Raw genomic sequence first — 20,590 nt, forward strand, 5'->3', positions numbered from 1 at the left:
AAAATCTGTTCTTTATGGAACAAAATTAGGTGCCAAGTTGTCATCGTATACGAGAGATATTATAAAAGTGAAGATGGAAAAGACCCTAGTGATGTGGATAGAAGATTGCTCACAAAAAGGAATAACTTTAGACACAAATGTCATCAAACAGAAAGCATTACAGTTGTATAAGCAGATTCAGGAAAAGGAGCAAACAACATCAAACAACAATTGTGTTTTTTCTGCAAGCACAGGTTGGCTTACAAAATTTCTCAAAAGATATGCACTTCATAATGTAAAAATAAAAGGAGAAGCCACATCTGCAGATGAGCCAGCAGCTAGCGAATTTCTTTCATCCAAAATTATTAAAAATGGTGGCTACACTCCTGATCAAGTTTGGAATGCAGATGAGACCGGCCTTCCTTGGAAAAAAGCAGAACTTACATAGTGAAATCACAAAAAAATATTGGTGGCTTTAAAGCAGCTAAGGATCGTGTGACTATTATTTTGCAGCAATGCTTCAAGAGATAGTATATTAAAACCATTACTCATTAATCGATCCCTAAGATCATGGGCAATGAAAGGTGTGGATTTTAACATGTTACCAGTGCACTGGAATGCAAACAAAAAAAAAGTTAGGTTACAAAAGAAATTTTTAATGAATGTTTTTTTTTAATGGAAGAAAAAGAAAAAAAAAACGAATGGTTCCATCAATGTTTTGTTACAGAAGTTAAACACTATTTGATGGGGAAAAAATCTGGATTTATTTGTTGATTATTAAGTTTTATTGATTACAGAAAATGCACCTGGCCATCCTATTTTAGAACACCTGAATGTGAAATTTTGTTTTCTGCCATCTTATACAACATCCTTAATACAACCACTAGACCAAGGTGTGATCACTACCTCCAAAACTTACTACATAAGAATATTCTAATACATTTTGATTAAACTAGATAAGGATAATTTACTGACAGTTATTGATGTGTGGTAGAAATTTTCTATTTTGGATTGCATCAAACTTGCTAAGTTGGCGTTATCAGAATTGAAACCAACTTTAAATGCATGCTGGAAAGCTACTTAGCCAGAATGTGTGAAAAGAAAAATCTTGTACCTTTGCATACAACTGAATATCCCAATATCATCAAACTAGCATATGCAGTCGGCAGAGAAGGATTTGATGATTTTTTGTCTGCAGATATTGAAGAATTAACTTAAGTATAAAGAGCTAATAAGCTTCATTTCGGCAATGAAAACATTACTAAAATTAAGGGGATATTAAATCCCACATAGTTTTAAAACCGAATAAGAAACTGAAAGATTGGAATTAGAGAGTTTCTTGCCGAATATAGTAAACTATAAAGTATCGGCGACACTAGCGTTAGCCAATGCACGTGATCCTAGTACGTAGTACAATACCGGACGACTCGTTGCAAAGGTGTCGTCGCAAAGGACGACTCGAAGCTTATTAGCTCTTTATACTTAAGTAACTTAATGGTTGCACCTGTTTGGAAAACTCGTTCACAGAGTATATAAGTTCTTTTCGCTATACACTTCGGTATTAGGTCTAGCTACTCACTGATGAAGCCTCAAAAAAGGCTGAAACCGGTCTGGGTAGTGACCTCCCTCCATAATGTAATAACAGCATACATTTCCTAGGAAATGTGTTTTTACATTATGGAAAATACCTAAGAATAGCGATCTGAACTTCCCCCACCTTTGCAACAAGTCGTCCGGTATTGTACTACGTACTAAGATCACTTGCATTGGCTAACGCTAGTGTCGCCGATACTTTATAGTTTACTATATTCGGCAAGAAACTCTCTGATTCCAATCTTTGAGTTTCTTATTCGGTTTTAAAACTATGTGGGATTTAATATCCCCTTAATTTTAGTGAAGAATTAATGGTTGAGAAGGCTGTTGTTAGTGATGATGAAATAATAGAAGCTGTCCTTGAGAATCGCGATGAAAAAGAAAAAAGTGACGATGATGATGACAAAGAGATTCCACTCACTGCAAGATTAATTAAAGAAGGGCTTCAAATGGCTAGTAAATTGCAAAGTCATTTTCTTACACGATTCAAATACTGAACAAGCTAAACAATTTAAATGTGAACTGGTCATGTATGGTGCAATATGAAGAATTATACGAAGATCTAGTAAAAACAGGATCTCAATGATTAATTACAGAGTTCATGGTAATAAAAAATCAACCTTCAAGATTATTGGAAATTAGTGCTAATTTAGTTCCTTTTACTGAAGAAAACGTTTCGCCATTGCAGTATGAAAGTGTTTCAAGAGATAGAAGTGATTTAATTCCAGTTTCACAAAAGAATGCAGCTACTATCAGAAAGTGACGGCGAATAAAATTTAACTAATAACCATGTGTTTGTGTATTTGGGTCTTTTTGAATTTCTGCTTAGTGACACTATTTTTTTAAAGAAAGATATATATGTATAACATTAAATAAGTATTTAAAATAAAAAATATTCCAATAAAATTAAATAGAGTTTTATTCAACGATTTCATGTTTTGTTTGAAAATAACTTATTGTTCATATTGGCTTTTCACATTTGGAACTACAATTTTATTTTTTCATATGCACTGTATTCTTTTTCACAGTTTCATTTACATGGTTTTTTCTGGAACCAATCTACCGTGTAAATGGAGAACTGGGTAATTTAGCTGCTATGATCAGTCTACTCAGAGAACTAAGAATATTGAAAAAGTTTCTAAACTTTTGCTTGTCATGTAGTTTCATGGGTTATCATCAATTTCCCGATATGTACTCTACAAGATATGACATTACTAGATGATTAAGTTTCCATTCATACTAAAGTCCTGTCAACAATTTTACTCCAAATTATTCCATCACTTATCAATATTATCAATTATCAATATTACCACACTCCAATATTATCAATTCTTATATTTCTGTCTTTGAAGGCTCTTTGACCTGCATCATTCCCACCTAAATGTTGACTTTCCTGTGGGTCTTTTCCCTGCATCAAACACCTGTTCCCATTCTGTTTAAATGACCCTACTATCTTAGGAGATTGTTTAAGAGACAAGACTAGATGACAGCAAACAGACTTCTACATAACAGACCAGGGCTTCTGACCAAATGTTCAATACCGACATTCACATGGTACACTGCTCAGAAAGAAGTGAACGGACACGCACATGAGCAAGTTACATCACGCTATGTAATGAGTCATGTGTTTAAGGAATATGATGCTCCCAGGTCAGTGCAACTGTATCCAATTGAAATGATATGAGAAGGGAACTGACTGAGTTTCAAAGAGGCATTGTGATAGGATGCAATATTGCAGGCCTATCTGTTTGGCAAATTGTTGACAAATTGGGCTATCCCAGGTCAACAATCAGTGATACTATACTAAGATGGAAGTGCAGGGAGTCAACTGCAAGTGCTATCTGCAGTGGACAATCACCACACTCACCGGACATGACTGTAGGGTGCTATGAAGGATAATAAGTAAAAACTATCATTTGTCAGCCGACATGTTGAATGCAGAGTTCCAGGCATTGACTAAAGCACGAATCTACACAAAAACAATCAGAACAGAGGCTCATAATAGAGGTTTCCATGGTAGGACTGCAATATGCAAGTGCTACGTTACCCAAATCAACATAGAGTGTAATTTTCTGTGGTGCAAAGAGCATGGGCATAGATGCTTGGAAAGCTATGGAGCAATGAATGATGCTACACCCTTACCGAGCAGATGGCAGGTTTTGGGGGATAACCTCTCTTACCAGAGTGCATAACCCCAACTATGAAATTCAAAGGTGATGGTGTAACAGTACGGTCCTGTTTTTCCTGATTTGACTTCGAACCTCTGTTAGTGGTGCCAAGAACACTGAACTCCAAGAGGCTACTCAACATTCTGAACTATGCAATGCTTCCAACTTTGTGGTATTTCTACAGAACTGACCATTGTCTCTTTCAGTAAGACAATGCATTGTCTCATAAGGCTGCTGCAGTAACTGCATGGTTTGTAGACATAAACGTCATCACATTGAGTGCCTACACAGAGCCCTGATCTCAACCATACTGAACATCTGTGGGATGGAGAGCCGGGTGAGGTCAATGGGTGTCCATCTCACAACAGTCTAGGACCTCATCACATGCCTAAAGGAAGAATAGCCCAAATTTTCCATTGATCGCTACTTGTGGAAAGTATGCCCCATAGGATTAAGGTTGCTACAGTCATTGTAGTGAAAGGAGATTCCACATCTTATTAAGGTGGGGACATAGCTGTTTTTTCCTCATGTACTATGATGTCCATTGACTTCTTTCCAAGCAATGAAAAGAACAGATCAGGATGAGCTGGCAAGTTGGAACTTAGCTGACCATATTCCATTCTTTATTAGTTTAAACCACAAACAAACAAACATAATGGTACAAGAAATAATATTACAATAATCCATCAAATATTATTTCTTGCCCTTCATGTTTTGCACTGAGTTTAATTCAGTTAAGCTCAATGTACAGTGTAATGACTTGTGCAGATTCATAATAGTGCTTCATGGTATAAACAACACTAAAAGAGAAAAAAATACATTTATTAAACTTATTAAATTTATTATTATTATTATTATTATTATTCAGGCCTCCATGGAGTCAAAAGACTCATTGTAGGAGGTCCTTCCTAAGAACATAAAAGTCTGTCAAGACTCATCGAGGGGAGGTCCCCCCCTAAGAAACACAAAGTCTATCATACCACTCTTTAAACTCATTGACCGTTCTCGCTCCCACCACTCCATCATGCAATGCATTCCACGGTTCAACCACCCTCCACGCAAAGAAACCACTCCTCACCCTGTTGCTCACAGTTTCCTTTCGTTAACTTCCAGGGATGGCCTCTTGTCATCACTCCTTCCCGCTGTTCAACCAAGTGAAAGAACTCCCCAGTGTCAACCCTGTAACCACCTCTCAACAGTTTAAAAGTCTCAATCATATCACCTCTCCTTCTTCTATCCGCCAAACTCTGCAGTCCATCCACATTCCCTCAGCTGATTCTCATAACTATCCTTGTACAGTCCTGAGACCATCTTTGTTATCCGTCTTTGTATCTTTTCCACAGTTAATTTATCCCCTTCAAATCCTGGGGACCAAATATGAGAACAATAATCCAAGTGTGGTCTGATCAGAGACTTATACAACGGAATGATGACCTTCTTATCTCTGCAGGTCAGTGTCCTTCTCATAATTGCAGCAATCCTCTGTGTTACCTTCACCACCTTTGCAATATGTCCCCTAAACTTCAGGTTTCTATCAATCATCAACCCCAGATCTCTTGTCTCCCCTACTTCCTCCAGTATAACTCCTCCCATAGAGTATGCAGCATCCCATCGATGTTTCCCAAACCTCAAGACCTTACATTTTGCTGCATTAAACTGACACCCCCATTCATTTGCCAATCTATCTAGCTTATTTAAATCCTCTTGCAGGGCCTCTGTGTTACCTTCACCACCTTTCATCATTCTGTGTTACCTTCGCCACTTTCCTTTCATCATTCTTCTTGCACTTGCCAAACTTAGCTGTCTAAACATCTCCTGGTCCCTATCCTCTGTGCTCCTGGGTCTGTAGCAACACCCCACTAAATATCCTGTCTTGCCTACCTCTACCTCACACCATATGCTCTCAAAATCATTTGTCTCACTTCCTTCCAAAGCCTCCACTCTTAGAGGACATAGGTCATCACTTATCATAAGCAGTACCCCACCACCATGCTTTCCCCTCCTATCCTGACGAAAAATGCTATACCCAGCGACTTCTATTCCTGTTATTATATCCCCTTCTGTCAACCACGTCTCAGTAATCCCAATAATTTTTGGCCAGGCTGATGCTATCTGCGCCACCAATTCCTCTCCCTTATTCCAGATACTCCTGGCATTAGTATAAAGCATATAAATGCCATTGTTTCTATACCCAGCATTATCCCTTCTAGACTCCACTGGGCTCAGTGTTACCTGACATCGTCTCCCTTCTCCCAAGTATCCATTCCCACAAGAGGCCACCCCTGCTATCATCCTCCCTGGGACACACTGACTTTCAGAACAGCAATCTCTCCAGATGCCTACGTCCTTCCTCATTCAAATTTTGCTGGATTTTCTATCCTGCAACTAAAGAGCACAACTGTAACTGATAACAGCGCACATCACCGAACTCAATAATAGCGGAAAATAATTTAAATTGTAACTGAAACAGAAATAATGTCCTTACATGCTGCTTTCTATGGGCTTGATAATCATAAAGTTAATTTGGACAAGTAGACAGACCAGGTCTCAAAATGACAGTCTACCAGATCTTTGGCACATTAATGCAACCATACTTGAGGTTGGGAGAGTGCTTTCAAAGCTGATCTAAAAATAGTCTTCAAACTAATAATTGACTTCTATGTAATATCAAGTATTCCTCCATCTAATTCTATGTGAAGGAATATCCAGAGCATGGTCTGTCAATCCTGACATCCCATACAGATAATCGTGAATGTAATTGTTGTGTTCTTCAAAGTGGTTGTTAACCGATCTACCAGTCTATCCAAAGTAGACTAAACTGAAGGTTGAAGGAATTTTACACACTCCAGTATGTGCAAGAGGATGAAGCTGATCTTTAGAAGAATAGATTCTTCTTCTTCTTCTTTCGCTATGCCTTATCCCGTGTTAAACGGGGTCGGCGTTCTCATCTTTAATCTTCTTCTTCTTCTTCCAGATTCTCCGGTCCAGGGCATCTTCCTGACTCCATCCTTTCTCCCTAAGATCCTCTGCCACCTTATCTCTCCATCTGAGTTTGGGCCTGCCTCTTTTCCTCCCCTCCACCTCCATACGCGCTACTCATATACCAACATACTCTTCACTCTTTCTCTCTACATGACCTTCTTACCGATCAGTCCCACCTTGATCGTCTCTCTGATGTAGTCATTCCTTATCCTGTCCTTTGTCACATCACTCATCTATCTTAACATCCGCATCTCCACCACCTCCATCTTCCTCTCCTGTGCCTTTGTTATAGGCCACGTCTCCTCACCATGGAGCATCGCCAGCCTCACCACCATCTTATACAGCTTTCCTTTCATCTTACAACTCACTCTCTTGTCGCAGAGGATCCCCACTCATCTTCCTCCAGTTCATCCAGTCGCATGTTATTCGGTGCTGTATTTCCTCATCCAGGTCACCATTCCTCTCGACGACTGACCCGAGGTACTTGAATTTCTTCCCTGAAGTTAACCTTTCACCCTGGAGTCATATGATCATATCCTTGTCACTCCCTGTTAATATATATTCGGTCTTTAGCCAGTTAATTTTCATGCCTCTCTCCTCCAATACCTTTCCCACTCTTCCAGGATCTTTTCAAACTTCCCTCGGGATGATTCACAGAGAACAATATCATCGGCAAACATCATGCTCCATGGTGCCTCCTTCTTGACGTCCTCCACTAGTACATCCATGACCAGATCAAAGAGGTAGGGGCTCTGAGCTGATCCCTGATGGAGCCCTACGACAATAGGAAACCCCTCTGTCATGCCGACACTAGACCTGACCTGAGTTTTCGCTCCCCCATACATCTCCTTCACCAACCTCACGTACTTTTCCGACACCCCCTTTTTCCTCATACATCTCCATACCTCCTGTCTGGCCACTCTGTTGTATGCCTTTTCCAGGTCTATAAACACCATATGTAGCTCCGCCTACACTCCCTATATTTCTCCATCAATTGCCTTAGGGCAAATATTGCATCCGTTGTCCCTTTTCCTGGCATAAATCCGAACTGCTCCTCGCCAATTTTTGTTTCCTGCAATTATCCTTTCTTCAATTACTCTTTCCCATATCTTCAACGTGTGTGACATCAGTTTGATCCCTCTATAGTTGCCACAATCTTAAACATATCCTTTTCCCTTGTAGATTGGGACGAGAATGCTTTTCCCTCCATTCCTCTGGTATCTTTTTCTGTTGGGCTATTTTCCTCATCAGATCCCATAACATGTCTATGCCCTCGCTGCCCAAGCTTCTCCAGGTATCTGGTCTGCCCCCACAGCCTTTCCATTCTTCGTTGTTCTCAGTGCCCAATATACTTCCTCTCTGCTTATGTCTTGCGCTGATCCTTCGTTTGCCTCTCCATAGAATCTGTCAAGAATCATTAGAATCTGTCAAGATTAGATTTTTAATGAGTTTTAAAATATAGAGAATTTTTAATAGACGAGGGAGAGTTGCCCTTGTGTGTGTGTGGGGGGGGGAATTTGGATAAATGTTGGTCGGTTTGGTTTGTAGGGTGCTGCTTATCCTATCTATTATTGAACAAATGGAAGCACTAGATTTGTGAATTTTAGGGATCCCATATATTCAGGGTGGTTTAACATGATAAGATTTAAGTCTTGTGGTAATCTCTTTGAGCGAGGATGTAACTTTTTTTTTAATTAAATAATTTATACATTTTTTTTTTCTTTTGGGGATTTTGTAGGATCTCAATCTATAATCTGATAAGGAGAAGTCCTTAAAGATATGACTCAATTTTTTCTGTTGTAATCCACTTGGTCTCTGTGATAACAGTTCCGTTTCCCTCATTTGCTTTTGTTAGAACAATTCATTTGTTCCTTTGGCTATACTGCATATTTTGTGCACATTGGATACATTTTTAAAGCATCTTAACAGCAAACATCCTAGAATAAACTTCAGCATAGAAAAAAAAAGTAACAATTATCTCTGTTTTCTAGATACGCTAGTGACACAGCATCCTAATGGCTCATTATCATCTTTTACATACAGAAAACCCACTCATACAGGAGATAGTTACAAAAGCAATCACACTACCCTTCTCAACAGTATGGTATCCTCAAAACACTCACCGAGCCACAACTATTTGTTCAAACGACATGGCTCTTGTAACTGAGCTCAGATACCTTTGCAATAGCTTTTAGCCAAAAGCTACAGCCCATATAAAATAAATAAAATACTTCATGCATCTTTCCACTCCCCATCAACACACAGGATCACACCAAAACTATTCTCATCTCATATATTAAGGTATACATCAGAAAAAATATCCAAAGTTCACTGCAAATATGATCTCTATGCTACTTTGTTTTCATCTTTTTTTCTATCTCTACATGCTTCTATCTCTTGCACATCCTTTGTATAAAGTTCCTTGTGCCTATCGTTTAGACTACTTTGGACAGACTGACAGATCAGTTAGCAATCACTTTGAAGAACACGAAAAAACACGAAAATTACATCCACAGTTATCTGTATAGCAAGTCAGGACTGACAGACCTTGCTCTGGATACTCCTTCACATAGGATTAAATGGAGGAAATCACTGATAGATTATTGTTGGGATCTGCATCAGCTATAAAGCATTCCATCAACCTCAACAAGTATAATTGCATTAATTTGCCAAAAATCTGGAAGACAGTCGTTCTAGGACCTGATAGTTCTGTTTCAATCACAATTTCAATTGTTTTCTGCAATTACTGACTTCAGTGCTATGTGCATTTAATAATTATAATTGTGTTGTGAAGATGCTGGGTAGAAAATCAGCAAAATATTAGTAAGTTTAATAAATGTGTTTTGGGCTCTCTTGGTGTTGTTTATACTGTGAATGAAGCACCATCATGAAACCAATGACACCTATGCCTTTCCATATGACTTGTGTAGATATGCTTAGTGATTGAGTTATATATAATTACTATAATATTTGATTGATTAAAGTATTTATTTAGATATATCTGGAGAATGTTTGACTTCAACTAGAACAATTAATGATAAGGTTTCTCAGTAATAAGTAGAATACTTGAATTTGAAATCAGAAATAGCATTCCCTAAGGATGAACCTGGTTAGTGTTTTGGCATTCAGATTTGATGAATATACATAAAAAGGATAATCATTGATTCATCATGCAAATAAGACAAAGTTTGGGAAGGGATTAAGCACCAGATTCATGTGGATGAGGTTTTTTATATAATGGGAACAAGAGAAGACCAATCCCTGGAAGCTGTACACAGAGAGTGTGAGCAGGGGACAAAGCTTTCCTGCCCAGAGAGTTGAAGGTAATTGGAATGTATTGCTTGAGAAGGTGAATGCATTTAAGGCATGGTATGACAAAGGACATCTCCGATTCTATGGATACTCACTGTACTGAGATACATGAAAGCTCCAGTTCTTGTATAAAATTATAAACAATAAGAACTACTTCATGTACAATATGGACAGATATTGTTTTTATTTTTTGGGTGTGTGACAATGGGAGCTCTAAAAATTAGTCTTTTCACTCAATAAATAATAATTTACAAAAGCACACAACCCTTATTTTAAATATGAATTAGACCATTACAAATACTTTATCATTCAGGGATAATATACCAGAACTTGACCTATGACCACATAGAATATGTTTGATTTGGCTCCCTCTCCCCACCCCCAATACATACCAGAGATCAGACTAGTAGTGCAGCGGTTGATTGTTTAAATTGTAATGCAACTTGTTTCTCTGAATATACATGTGTATATTCAGAGAAACATCATCTGTATATATAATATAAATGATGGCCTTAATATGCTTCCCCAACACCTTTGTCTATGTTTTTAATGATATGTTCTTATCTCCCCATAACAGGAGTTGCATAAAGTGATCACAGGAAAACCTCGCTTAATGATTAATTAATCTATCAAGTATTATCTATCACATTAAATAAATAAAATAAACAATGTATAAGCTATATTAGAGGATAAAATCATCAAAGTTAATAAAAATCAACTGCTTAAATTTTTATTTAATGACTAAACATTTGATTGAGCTACTTTTTTACAAAAAAATTAAGTAAAGATGTTTGAAAGTGCTTGACTTTTTCATCTTGTCATGCAATTTACGACACTTAAGCAGACTTCGAAGCTTTGTTCCATACCAAGATCAGCATCAAGCAAAATTTCCTTAGCATGCTCAATGTCATTGAAAACTAGCTCAAGTTCTTTTGCAATTAGCTTCTTAGTCATAGCATTCTCTTCTTGTTCGCACCCCTTATCTTCTTCTTCATATGCACACTTTCTTCTAGCTGAAGGAGATCATTCTCACTTAACTGTTCTGAATGGGAATTGAGCATGTTTTCCAACTTTTCCTCTAACATAATTACTTTTCTTCTCCTTTTATTACTGCCACTTTCTTTATCAGTTTTTCTCTTTTCCATATCAGGGGTTGAATATAATAAAGCCTTATAGGTATCTAAATTAAAGCAAAATGAAGGAAAATTGATTGAACAAGAGAACAGAGTTTGCACGTGTGCTTGTGATGATAGTTTTGAGTCAACTGCTGCGTGTCATCGGCCACTGCCCACTACAGATTAGTGACAAAAAATTCTACATAACGTAAAAAAAAGCACAACTAATTAATCACTTGCTTAAAGCAGTAAATAGTATCATTTCACTCGATCACGTTAACTGATTATCGTTTGATAATCAGTTAACTGAATATGCATATTGAATTCACATTAAACGAGGTTTTCCTGGAGTTGTTTTGCATCTATATTTTCTTCACAAAGTGATTTCTTATTAAAACAAACAAACAAACAAACAAACAAAAAAAAGCTGTGTTAAATGAAAGTCAAAATGTCAGGAAATTAAGTTATTACTCTTCTCAGTTTACATTACAATCATTTTACTATAACGAACTTGGGCATTCTGATGAATGTTCTTTCAATTCATTACGGATACTCACTGTGCTGAGATATATGAAAGTGCCAGTTCTAGTATTTGAATTATGAATAATAAATGTTTGGATACCTGTGTAAATGGTGTATGTTTTCATGGCACTAAGCTATCAGATGAAAGAAGAAAGACCATTGTAGATTCAACGTCAGGAGCAAACTAGAGGAAACTGTTTTTCACCTTTCTTTGGCAGATTGTTGAGTTAGTCAACCTTTATCATAGAAAAGTTGATATTTTCTCCCAGAAAGTGGAGTTTTTAGCTTTCTCCCCATCTCAAAAAGGTATCAACCATAAAATTCACAACATTACAAGTGATAATACAAATGTTACAGTTTAGAACTACGAGATGGTAGCAGTTGTCTGTTGTTCTCTACCCTGAAAGCCATGGTTCAGTGATAGCCTGAGTTAATGACCAGTGAAGGTTGAAGAAGACTTCAAAGATTTTTCCATTTGGAGAATAAAAGTCATTAAAGAGTTTATTTATTTTATGTATTTCTAATACTTTTTTTTTATTTCCATACATTTACTATTATTACTACTACCAACACTACTATCACTACTACTATGAATATACCTCCAGGAAGTTCAAGGATTCGTTGAGGAAGTGCCAATTTACACACTATTCTTAAAAACCTATCATATCTTTCACTGCACACATTTGGAAAAGATGTACTTGCAACATGTAACAGTAGCCCATTCTGCACACTCACCACATGCCACAAGAAGAACCAGTACTTGACAGGCTTTCAAACATTGACTAAGGGTGGTTATTAGGAAGCATGTTACAACTTCCAGGGATGAAAAAGAGTTCTACTTCCACCATTCACAAGCTGAAAATCTCATTTGTGTATATACTGTACTAACTTGCATGCTTCTATCATATTTCCTCTTGTCCGTCTCTTGCTCAAATTTTGAAGACCACATTCTGAATCTGTCCTTATATGCACAATTCCATGCTTAGTTATCCTCTTCATTACCTGCCAATTAACCTTTTCAACTGTCTCTTCATCCCCTTAGAACCTAAGTATGGTCACTTGGGTTCCAGGAGAGACAGATGAAACCCAGGTGACCATACCTGAGCACAATCAGATGTGATCTTTCCTTAGTCTTGTATTTTCAATAACAAGACTGTTAGAGAATACAAGATGATATTCTCTATAAGAGTGCTATTATCTAATGCAACAACTTTCCTACTTTATTAATGTGACTCTTAAACTCACTATCCACAATAACCCCCAAATCTCTAGCTTCATTATATACTTCCTGCCAATTCCTATTTACATAATACTCTGCCTGTAATGTCTTCATTATAGTCTTCCTAAATCATCCAAAATACCTACCAATTTACTTATTTACCAATATAACCAATCTATTCAAATAAGCAGCTGTAGGGATTCTATATTAGTTTCAATCCTTATGACAAACCTAAGTTAGCATCATCAGCAAACATCAGCAAGTCTGGTGAATCTCAAGTGGTTGCACTTGATATCTCCAAAGCTTTTGAGTGGGTCTGGCACAAAGGCCTATTAAGCAAACTGCCATCATTTGGTCTGTTCTGGACTTCTGCAGTTGGATGACTGCCAGCTTTCTGTCTAGTGTGATGACTAAGTGTGATGGTGGATAGTTCCGTAATCTCTCACCATACAACTAATGCTGAGATTCCACAAGGTTCTGTTCTCTCAGCAAACTCTTCTTTCTATATATCTATAACACAACAACCCCCAAATCTCTAGCTTCACTAAATACTTCCAGCCAATTCCCATTAACGTAACACTCTGCCTATAATGTCCTCCATTCAAAATACTTAACTTTATACTTGACAACAGTAAACTGACATTCACTATTGTTTAACAGTCTGGAACAGAGAAAATTATGGGAATTTGCTTAATAGGTCTTTGTGCAGACCTGGTCAAAAGCTTTGGAGATATCGAGTGCAACCACTCGAGATTCACCAGACTTCTCCATGGCATTTGTTCACAGATAGGTGATATATGTGAGTAGATCTCCTGTTGATTTCCTGTTGCTTGCTGATGATGCTAAGTTAGGTTTGTCATAAGGATTGAAAGCAATACAGAATCTCTACAGGTGCTTTTTTGAATGACCTACTTCAGTTGACTTCCAATTCAATACACAGTTTGCAGATGATAAAACATTGCACTCCTCCCTTTAATTTGATGAACCTTACTCTACACAAAACATCTCAACCTACAGACCATCAACCACCACAGCACTCAATTCTGATCTCCAAGTTACCTTCCAATGGGGGTTCAGATCAATGCTAGCAAAACCTAGTTCTGCCTTATTTTTCACAAGAAAGAACTATTTCTCCCAGTATTACCCTTGACACTCAAATTTCCAGATAAGATGATATGTCTCTTCTTGGAATCACCCTGACATCAAGCTGCTACTGGCATAAACATATTGCAACCATTGCCTCCTCAGCTTCCAAAAAACCAGGATTTCTCTTTCACTTAAGAATTACTTCATCTCTGAACAGCTGTTAACCTTATATAAATCACAAATGCACCCAAGCTAATGAATACTGTTCTCACATTTGGAGTGGAGTCCCCTCCCCAAAGCTCCCTCAAAATGCTTAACTCAATACAGAGGAGGGCAATTAGATTGATTAATAGCCCATGTCTTACCAATTCATTCTATCCACCTTTGCAAGGCATTTGGTTTCTGCAATATGTATATTTTATAAATATTTCCATGGCAAATGTTCATATAAAAAATATCATCAATAATTCCCCCACTCAGTACTAAGTCCATTGGAATATATGTGGCTGCTGCCCAGCATCCCTTCATAGTATACCTTGAAACAGACAGAACAAGTTTCTTTTCTTCCTCCTCCTCCATCCCTGCTACTGCTGTATTGTGGAACAGTCTTTCCCTTATGTCTTTCCAAAGGAATATAATATACAGGCTTTTAAATCAAATGTAAACAAGTTTCTCCTTTCCCAATCTACTACCCATACATGATACTAAAGTTGATTAACCAACTCTCGTGTATGAGCCCAACACAAAAACTCAATATTACATTCAAGACCTTACTCGATATCATTAATATACATATTAAACAACAATGGCCAAAATGCAGAACCCTGTGGGCCTATTACTCTTTTTTTTTTTTTTTTTTTTCAGAGACACAGAACCACTATACATCACTTTATGATACCTTTTGCCCAACCACTTTGCAATCCATGTCACTAGTTTAATTTTACAAACTTTTTCTTTGAGTTTGTATAATAACTTCCATTACAAAATCCTGTCAAATGCTTTGGTAAAATCCAGAAGCACTATGGAATATCTGTTTCTCTTATCCATCTCTGCTGTCACTCTATTATAAACATGAGCAGATTGTTAAAGCAAGACCTACCTTTACCAAACAGTCCTGTCCTCCTATGTCCTCTAATGGACAATTCAAGGAATGGGCATTGCAATATATCTTCATAGTGCAAAGAGCATGTACAAGAGGATATGGAAGCTTGGAATGCTCTGTTATGGAGTGACAAATCATGCTACACTATGCATGGAGCAAATGGACAGGCATGGGTGTGGCAGATGACCAGTGAACATCTCTTGCCAGAGTGTGTAACCCCAGCCATGAAATCTGGAGATGGTGGTATGATAATAAATCCTGTTTTTGCTGGTTTGGCTTCTAAGAGAGAGAGAGATTTCTGTTTGTGGTGCCAAGAACACTGATCTCAGAGAGGTATCTGAACATTCTGCACAATGCAGTGCTTCCTACTCTGTGGCGTTTCTATAGAACTTTACATTGTCTCTTTCAGCAAGACAATGCACTGTGTCATAAAGCTGCTGCTGCTGTAACTCTGCAGTTTGTGGACATGAATGTCACCACACTTGACTGGCCCCCACAGAGCCTCTAACTTAACTCCACTGAACATCTGCGAGATGAACTGGAGTGTCGGGGGAGGTTGAGGGACATCTGTCCCACAACAGTCCAGGACCTCATTATATGCCTATAGGAAGAATGGTCCAAAATTCCCATTGATCACTATCGTACGCTCATGGAAAGTATGACCCGTAGGACTGCTGTGAAAGGAGGTCCTACGTGGATACCATGGCTGTTTGTTCCTCACACCATGGTGTCCACTGACATCTTTCTATGCAGTGCAGTTTTTCACTCTTTTATTTTATTTTTTCTTCTTCGTGAGTTTTATCTACTTTTATGCTATTTGTCAAGCATTTTTCTATTCTCCCCGACTTTCATGCAGTATCATACAGCACTTGTCAAACCTCTGAAATTTCCAAAATTGTTGAAAATGTATAAGTTTTGAGAAGTCCTCAATAGATTTTTTTCCCATTCCTTTCATATCTTCTTTCTTTCTTACACTTCCTCTCTCTTTCTCACCTCTTTCACAGCAGTGTCACTTTCATTCATTCTAGCACATACTGTGCAAAGTTTAAAAGCCCTCAATCCACTAAATTTCCTGCTCCGATTCACACATGCACTGCAATGTCATTATTCCCACTTTTTTTTTCTTTTTTAATATTTAAACTGCAAATTCATTCTTCATCCTAAAATATGGTGTTCAGCAGTTTGCATTTTCATGGTTATTGTTTATCCATCTCAGATTTAATAATTCTACAAACAAACAGAAAATATGCATAAAATGAATACTTTACAGTCCAGTTAAAAACCCCAAAAAAGTAACTTTTCTTTGTCTTTCTCTGTTGTCTTCAATTCTTTGGAATAATCTTCTTTCATATACCAGGATACTTGGTTTTTGAGGAAGCAAAGAGAATTTGGAAAGGATTCAGAGAAGAGTGGCTAAAGCAATGTCAACCATCTAGAATGCTTGGTATGAGGAGACTGACAAAGACTAGATTGGAGAAGTATTGATATGTTTGAGACTTTTAAGTTGGTGAAGAATTTGTACCAGATTAATGAAAAGGAAATTATTTGTAGAAGTTGTATAAGAAGAATCTAAATAAGGGAGTGAGAACAGGATTTTAACTTGGAGAACAACAGGAGCCTAAGGTTGTGGTGAGTGCAGAAGCAGTAAATAAGGTTAAAGTGCAGCCTGAAGAGCAACATATTTGATAATAAGGACTTCTCTCCAATTTATTATATGAAGGCATCATGATAATAATAGCAAAGTAATAATATACTGTGTCAATATGTTTCTTTTCAGTCTTGAGGCAGCAAGTTGTTGGATTAATTCATCAGACATAACAAAATTTTGTATTTGAGATTTAGAGAAATATGACTAACTACAGAATAATAATAAAAACACCTTACTACACAGCACACTAATTTATCAGGATAGCATCTCATTTTTTTAAACAATTTTTATTATTTTACATATCTCATCATCATAGTTTATTTACAATATGATACAATGTGAAAAGGGAAAGAGATTTATATTAAAAATTAAATATTGCAAATTATGGTCTTCCAAGTCTCTTGAGATAACAGGTAGATGTCAGATGGAGTTTTACAGTTCAATCTACTGATGGTTTCACATATGTATTGCCAAAATTGTTTGCATGGTCTTCCTCTACTGCGATTGCCATCTTCTGGTTTGTACAGGATGAGGGATTCCAAAAAAAAGGGTGAGACGTCAGGATGTCTGAGTTGATATCAAAGCCATCTGAGTTGTAGTTTTTTGACTATACTGACAAATGGTTCTTGCTTAGCCAGATTTAGCACAGCAGAGTTAGTGACACTGTCCATCGAAGTGTATCCAAGGATCAGTCTGAGACACGTAGTTCCAAAGGAGTTAATTAGATCTGTAATTTTTTTTTTTTTTTTGGTGCTTATTGTCCAGGTTTGAGAACCATACAAGAAGATGGATCTACTGGTTGCATGGTATAGTCTTAATTTTGTCTTTAATGATATTAATGATGATTTCCAGATGGTGTGGAGTTTGTTATGGAAGACTAGAGCCAACTGTTTACATTTTCTAATATCATTTTCTGCATTGCTGATGTACGATCCAAGGTAATGAAAGTCCTTTACTCTTTCTAAGGGTTTATTGTTGATATGAAGTATAAAATTTTCATAACATATTGAAAATACTTTGGACTTTTGGATGTTGACCTGCAGACCAATAAGTTTAGCCTGTGCCTCTAGTAGAATGAGATGTTTTTGTGCATTTGTTGGTTCTGTATCAATAAGTACAACATCATCAGCAAAGCTAAGATCAGTTATTTGCATGGTGTGGGTGGATGTTCTAATGTTAAAACCAAGATCTTCTGTGTTGATGGTCCAGAAGACATAGTCCAAGCATACTAAGAATAAATAAGGTGCTAATACATCACCTTGCGGGACTCCTGTTGTCACCGGAAAGGATTCAGATGTTTCAGTTTTAAAGATTACTGTAGCATTGTAATCTTTTACATATCTAAGTAAAAATATTTTGAGAATATAACTATATAAATTAAATACTGTATGTACAATAAAAAAAAAAAGATTTATACAAACCTGCAGTGATATAATGTCTGCTGAATAGTGGCGTATTTCACTGATTATACCTTTTCTTCGATAATCCCATTCTAATGCCCAGTTTGGACAATAACCATATAACTGACGAGTTGCATATTTATCACACAAAACATTATAACACAAGACTGTGAAAATACCTAAGAAATACATTTTAATATTATAAAAAGCTTTTTTCAAAAAATAAAGAATATGTACAAACATACACACACACACACACACACACATATATATATATAAGAGTTGTTACCAAAGCATCTGGACTGATGGAACAGAATGACCTTGAGCTTACAACTTACAGAGGAAAGAATATTTCTTTCAGAGCAAGTATTTTAACAGGATTAACATTTATTCATTGATTCTCTCAAGTTAAAAACAAATTTCAAATCTATTTTTGGAATCGTCCAAAAAATTTTTAATGCATTTCTCTTAATGATTGTGTATAATTTCGATGTTCTCAAAATATAAATGATTTAAATCATCGACCTTTTACAGTGGAAATACACCCAAATTTCCTTGTACAAATGTATCTATTTTTCTATGTAAAGTTATTTGTGTAAAGAACAAAATAAGCCCAAAGAGAATTAACTCACTCATTGTTCAAGAAGAGATGTGGAGGTAATGAAACCAAGAGAAATGCCAAAGTTTCGGCATGCCTTTTGAAAATTGTTTACAAATTCCGTCACAGGTGACCTTCAAGGTCAATATTGAAAGGGCACGGCGGAAGTCAAAAGGAAAGTCCCGTAGGCAGGATTAAGGAGGTAAAGAGGGAAAGTAAGATTTTGTCAACGAAAATTCGAGAACCATTAAGTCATGTATTATTATCCAGGGTTCTCATAACTATGCGCAAGACTCGCATAGGGACATTAGGGGTCCCAAAAACATAATCCAAAGTGCAGGGGCTCTGGTAGTTAAAAGGTTTGGATCTGAGATGAAAAGGGGCTTCCTTTTTTTATCTGGTGTGATCCATTCATGAGAGATCGAAAGTGCTGTTAGTTCCAGAGGGGAAGATGCAGATCCGTCCACCGAGAGCCACTCAAGTTGCAGCCGTAGATATCCGGAGGCAATAAGCCAAGGAGAAATCTTGCCGTATTGGTCCTGAAGCTCTGCTGCTCTGTTGAGTAAGTGCACGCCCTGACCTACGCAATTCTTCACCGAGCAGTTCAAGACGCTGGAAAGCCTACCGTATATCCCGCTAGCAGTTGAGACTACTCAACAGTGCCCTGTGACTCCAAGAGAATGATTCCAAAAACATGGAACGGAGGAGAGACCCCTCAAGCACCGGAAAAGGAATAAGGAAAGAAAGATACATGCAAGATAGGAGCAGACCCACATGAGTCCATCTTTTCATTAAATGTCTGTGAATTAAGTGAAAATTCCCTATCGAACTGTTAAGTTATCTAACTTAAGGAGGTAGTTTTAATGTGTGAGCATTACTCGTAAATGTGTGTAATTACTGACGAATGAAACGTGAGTGCAGTTAACTTCCCATGGAAGAAGTTGGGCTATTGAATTTCTTTTGATAACTAAATGTGTGCTTGTGATAATTCTTGTTGTTGAAGTATTTACCTGCTATCATATTATAGGAATGTTTAGAACTTGATGACATAAATTGTACCAATGCAATTACCAGAGTTTTAATCAAGTGTTCAAGAGAAAAATAGGATTCTGGGATATATATATATATATGCGCGTATGGTGCCTGAATGAAGCTAAGTTACGATTGATATGCACCCTTAGGAAATCTATGATATATGTAAAATTTCCTAATAGTTGTGATATAAAATAGGCTTATTGAAGATTTAATTAAGTGAGTACGAGAAAATATACCAGGAATCAAATTTAAGTGATCATTCAAGGCTAAAAAATAGTCTTCTGTGAACCAAACTTGTATTTTCATATAATGTGTACAATTATCAGACCAGTAATTAAACTTGTTTGTTTTGATTATTTAAAGCATTGTCAGATCCAATCTTTTGCAATGTACTGATCCCAAAAAACACAATTCGGACTTGCAAACGGGAACCCAAAGGCTAGAAGTGATTTAAGATAGGTAGCGAATATTTTGCCATGACTGCAAAAACCTTGGCGAGGATAAGATATAGATAATTCTTGATCTACTAGGGTACGAAAGCTTTCTTTTGCCTATAGGGGAACTTTGGGGGTGCAGTCATCAAACAAATAAATATCTGGAGATCCTAGGCATGAGAAGGAATACTTAAGGTAGATCAATAAAGATAAACAATAAGGAGATATTAACAGTATATGTACAAATTAGAAGTAGCAAGTAACCAACTATATATATATATACATTACAATGGTGCAGCCTATATTTTACAATTGTACACATTTGAATTGAGTCAAAGCTCATGACTAAGGATGCTTGGTGAGAATCAGTGAATAGTCAACTTATAAGTTGGCTATT

At 37.0% G+C, this 20,590-nt stretch overlaps 1 protein-coding gene across 3 annotated transcripts in view; it reads right to left on the bottom strand.

The window, feature by feature from the left end:
- Window positions 1-20,590, bottom strand: part of twin (CCR4-NOT transcription complex subunit 6-like twin) — a 501,959-nt gene that overhangs the window by 244,478 nt on the left and 236,891 nt on the right. For 2 of the 3 annotated variants that reach the window (XM_090397005.1, XM_090397007.1), the window contains exon 6: window positions 18,148-18,305. The exons of the other annotated variant lie outside the window; for it this stretch is intronic. In XM_090397005.1, the coding sequence (XP_090253131.1) occupies window positions 18,148-18,305 (158 nt within the window). The remainder of the gene's footprint in view (window positions 1-18,147; window positions 18,306-20,590) is intronic. 3 annotated transcript variants of the gene reach the window in all.

This window comes from Typopeltis vanoorti, chromosome 8, assembly GCF_054136105.1.
Source record: "Typopeltis vanoorti isolate ZY-2024b chromosome 8, IOZ_Tvanoo_1.0, whole genome shotgun sequence".
NCBI lineage: Eukaryota > Metazoa > Arthropoda > Arachnida > Uropygi > Thelyphonidae > Typopeltis > Typopeltis vanoorti.